This window comes from Hyalella azteca, unplaced genomic scaffold (assembly GCF_000764305.2).
Source record: "Hyalella azteca isolate HAZT.00-mixed unplaced genomic scaffold, Hazt_2.0.2 contig11981, whole genome shotgun sequence".
NCBI lineage: Eukaryota > Metazoa > Arthropoda > Malacostraca > Amphipoda > Hyalellidae > Hyalella > Hyalella azteca.
Window position 1 is genome coordinate 37584 of NW_025941954.1, and position 4926 is coordinate 42509.

The 4926-nt window shown below is 38.2% G+C and overlaps 1 protein-coding gene across 1 annotated transcript in view; it reads left to right on the plus strand.

Moving 5' to 3' along the window:
* LOC108671579 (endosome/lysosome-associated apoptosis and autophagy regulator family member 2) overlaps window positions 1-4448 on the plus strand; it is a gene marked incomplete at its 3' end in the record, with an annotated part of 9266 nt that extends 4818 nt beyond the window's left edge. The window contains 2 exon segments of the mRNA XM_047883086.1: window positions 3231-3423; window positions 4210-4448. Coding sequence (XP_047739042.1) covers window positions 3231-3423; window positions 4210-4448 — 432 coding nt within the window.
* Between the last annotated feature and the right edge of the window lie 478 nt (window positions 4449-4926).

Consider the following 4926-nt stretch of genomic DNA (forward strand, 5'->3'; position numbering starts at 1 on the left):
GTGTAGGCCACCATCAGAGGCGTTAAGGTCGGGGCCCTGATCATTGACATGAAACCATTCCCTGTTTTTAATTAATAAAATCAATTCCTTTTTTTTTTGTTGGAATGGTGAGTGTGGGAGGCCTTTTAAAAAAAAAAATACTTTGAAATAACATATTGAATTAAATATAATTTTTTTAGTAAAATAATAATATTGAAGTATATTTTTTCCAAAATAATTATATTGATCATATATGTTCGTCGCCGAGCGTATGTAGGCACTTGATGCTTCCAAAAAACTAGTTATTCTTCGTGCGTGTAATGCTAAGACTTTAATTGAGAAATAATGAGAAAATAATGTTTGAATAGTCATGGTTTCTCACGTATATCAGTAAATTATATAGTTTCTTATATCTATCAGTATCGCGATAATTACTATATTACATTTGATTATAATGGTTATTCACACGTGACCTAAAACAATGGACGAGATATTAAAAGTTAATTAATGTTTCATGTACATTTAATATTTTATGTACAGTTAATATTTTGATGTATTTTAGCAGATGATTTTCTTTAATGGTTAAAAGTAAACCAATATTTTATGAACAGTTATTAAAAATTAGTGAAATAGTAAAATATTTTTAGTATTCAGACGCGCGCGGTGTTTATAGTAGCAATACTTCACACGTGTCCTAAAAACAAATAACGAGATATTAAAAGTTAGTTAATTTCTTATGTACTTTTAATATTTTATGTGCAGTTAATATATTTTGCTCAGTTATTAGAAATATTTGAAATAGTAAAATAATTTGCATGTTCAGACGCGCGCGGTGTACCGCTGGCTGGAGCCCCAGGTATGCAGGGAGGACATGGCCTCATCCCACCCCCTCCCCCCCTCTGGGGAGCTCAAGGACTGTCCCCCCTGCAACCCCGGCATGCACTACACCACCGGGCCCGGTATGTGGGGTGAGGGGGGGAGGAAGGGGTGAGGGAGGGATAGAGAGGGTTGGGGCTGAGGGGTATTGAGGGAGGAGCAAGGAGGAGGACAGGGGTGAGGGTGTGAAGAGGAGGACAGGGGTGAGGGGTGTGAAGAGGAGGACAGGGGTGAGGGGTGTGAAGAGGAGGATAGGGGTGAGGGTGTGAAGAGGAGGACAGGGGTGAGGGTTGTGNACTAGTTAAAGAACCTGATCTATGAACCTCCAGTAGCGGTTTTTTTAGAGGAAGCTAATCTGAAGCTCAGACTTCATGAACTCATAGTCCGTGACGATTTTCTAATGAGGTCCGTGGCAGATATCATTATTAATGATGCTGCGTCATCGTGTGACAACGCCTTAGTTTTCCATACCAGCGCGCGGGTGTGTATCTAGCGTATTTCCTGATCATCTGTTAAATTCGAGATATAACATTCACTGAGATAACTTTCACTTTTTAATATTGATTAAGTTAATATAATGCAAAAATATTTTGAAAAAAGTATTTTAGGGATTCGATTTCATTCTCATTTATAAAAATTTGAATTTTAGCGTAAACTTGTTTGTCAATAATTCCATCAAATATCGAGCCATATTGCTGAACATACGAAAAATTCCTGATAAAATTAAGCTTTAATACGAGGAACACGTACGTTGCTAGAAACGAGCCAAAACGGTCGCATTGGAACACAAGGCATGTTAAATGTTTCCCTCCAACTAAACTGTTTGGATGTTGCGCCCATTGAGACGTCGACTTTATTGCTCCCACCCTAAACAGCAAGCTGGGTATAAGTGTGGGACCTGCCGAAGATGTTATGCTTTTTCACGCATACGCGAGACATGCTATCACAAAAATGCTCAAGTTACTCTGGGAAAAACAAAGTCGCAAAAGCACATGGCAATCTGGATAGAAACAGGACCTGTTGTTTTACTGCATCATTCAACAAACAAAGAAACTTTCTTTATTAAATAATGAAACGATTTCTTTTTCACATAAATCCTTTACATCATTATTCCGCATAATTCAGTAAATACGAAGTAAGGGATTTACATGCACCCTACCTGAAATTTTTTGCACTTTAGCAAATGCAGATCGATTGCCTCGCGATATTTGGTCTCGATATACAGTTAGAAAAAACTAGATCATGGCCATGAAGCCTATCTGAAGTTGTCATCAGCAGCACCTGTAGTTCTTGAAGCAACGCGCCTATCTTGCAACATGGCACGGAACATTTTTACGTATGTTCCTAGGGATTTTTTATTTGAATTTGTTGTGCGCTACTTGAATAATAGCGCACACGTATATAGGTTAATATATATATTTCTATATATGTAGGGATACTTGAAAAATAAAATATAATACCATGCCTTTTTGCATTTGATCGCGTTTATATGACTTGTTTAGAAGTTTTTTGCAAGAAATTTTTTATTTGTGAAATTGTGATAAGAAACAGTTATTTATTATAAAATCTCTGATACCATTGTATTCATTATATACTGTATATGTTCAAATCATTCAATATATTGGATGTATATCGCTACAGAGCTAAACGTTCACTTGCGACTGAGTGTGTTATATCTAGTGTCAGAACACGCCACTTGTTGCCATGCACAATTATTTTCTATTCTAAATTCAAAATTTCCTGGTCCGCACGAACGCAAACTAGAGTTCGTTGCCCTAACACATTTCAGCTACAATACTTCAACAGACGTAATGGACGTCCTCCGGTGTGTTCTTGTATAAATATTCTATACGTGTTCAACTTTTGGCAATAATATAATGGCAGCCAAATAATTTAATAATATATTTAATAATATAGCTGTCTCTTATACACATCTAGATGTGTATAAGAGACAGCAGGTACACATACCAATACAAAAGTTCCAGGACACATACCAGTACAAAACATTTGTCGGCTGAATGTGATTGAAATTGGCCTGCGTAACGCTTGAGCAACCAACACAACCACTGACGTATCATCCCTAGCTAGCACTAACATCACTAGACTAAAATACACAACTAACACTAACGCAACTACTAATGTATCATTCCCAGTACCAGCATCACTTGTCTGATGCACACATAACTTACGCATACATAACTTACGCACACATAACTTACGCATACACAACTTACGCACACATAACTTACGCACACATAACTTACGCACACATAACTTACGCACACATAACTTACGCACACATAACTTACGCACACATAACTAAGGGACAGAACTAACCCATAAATGTAACGCAACCACTGACGTACCACCCGCAGGCTCAGAACGAGCAGTGCCAGAGCGTCGGTGACGCAGATGACGCCAAGTGGCCGCCACTGACGTACGAAGGACAGTGGCGGACAGTAGAGGTCCGCCTCACGGCCGGCCTCAATGTCCTCCGCTGGAAGACCATCGGTGTTGACGCTCGTCCATCACCGAGACCTGTCATGATCAGGAGCCTCAGTGTCAGTGGTGAGTTGATATGAAGTTGAAATCACGTTGATTTCATAATGTTTCTACGAAATAAACTCTTTATTAACGTTATTTTTGCTTTCTTTTTTACTTTTTTTTATGTCTGGAGGGATACGTGGGTTGTTGGGTTGATGATTTCGGCGCTCCCTTTCTACTCGAGGGGAGGCCGAGGCATTGAAAATGTATTGATCTAAGTGCCATATTTTATTTTGATGTTTTAATTATCCGCCCATCTTTATTACGTGTGTCACGATAGTGGTGAGATACGGCGAACATTGTGCACTAATTGGAAGGTTAGAGTTCCAGGCTTGATTACCGACTAATTTATTCTAGAGTTGCTAAAAAAATATTTGTCTGGATTGCCATTTACTAGTGTTTCTAACGAAAGGTCAAATGTTGTCGACATTATCAACTAATTTACATCCAACAATTCCTGCTACCATCATAAGCCAGCGTTTCCTTCGGAGGTTATAACAAACCATTCATCTAGTGTTATAAATAACTAATTTAATTCATCAATTGATGTTACGTAATTGCCTGTCTCGTTCCTCCAATGATATTTTTTACTAAAAACCTTGTCGACATTATGAACTAATTTACATCCAACCATTCCTGCTACCATTATAAACCAGCGTTTCATTCAGAGGTTATAACAAACCATGCTCCTAGTGTAACAAATAACTTTATGTTATGAAATAAAATAATTTATTTCATCATTGATGTTGCGTAACCATCTGTCTCATTCCTCCAATGATATATTTTACTAAAAACCTTCTCTTCCTCAAGGGGTTGCCTACACCTCCGCCTGCACGCCCTGCCCCGCGGGGAAGTTCAGTGACGTTGGGGCTCGTGAGTGTACGGACTGTCCTGAGAACACCCACAGCCCCACGGGGGCAGCTCGCTGCACCCAGTGCAACCCCGACATCAGTTATGCCCCCAAGGGCTCCCCCAAATGCCTCAACCGCCCCCCGTGTTCGGCCAAAGATTATTACGAGATAGACTCGGCTTGTGACAGCAACAATAAAGTGAGCCTTATAAACTTTTAAACTTGTTAACGCGAAGCAGAAAACTATTTGAGATTAAATGCTTTCTTTCTCTTGTTTAAGAATTGGCAGTCCTGTAATATTTTTAAGAGATGAAATTAATGATATAAATATGATATTAAATTGAGTTATTGCGTCGCAGGGTAATTTTGTGTGTAAGTTTAATAGAGGATCATAAATTAAAAAATCTAGGAAGCACCGTTCAACGTGGACTATAAAAGGGTACATATTTTGAAATTATCAAAATTCAACAGCAAAAAAATACAAAATGTAAAATAAATGCGAAATTTCGCGCTTGTGAGCTCCAAAGTGTTGATTATATTCATCTAAGATATCAATTAATATTATATGATTTATCCATTGGGTAAATGTCTGATATACTTTCATATTTTCCAATGATCCGGACAGGAACTATGGCCATTTTGAGAACACGATGATGACCAATTTGAAATCGTAAAGT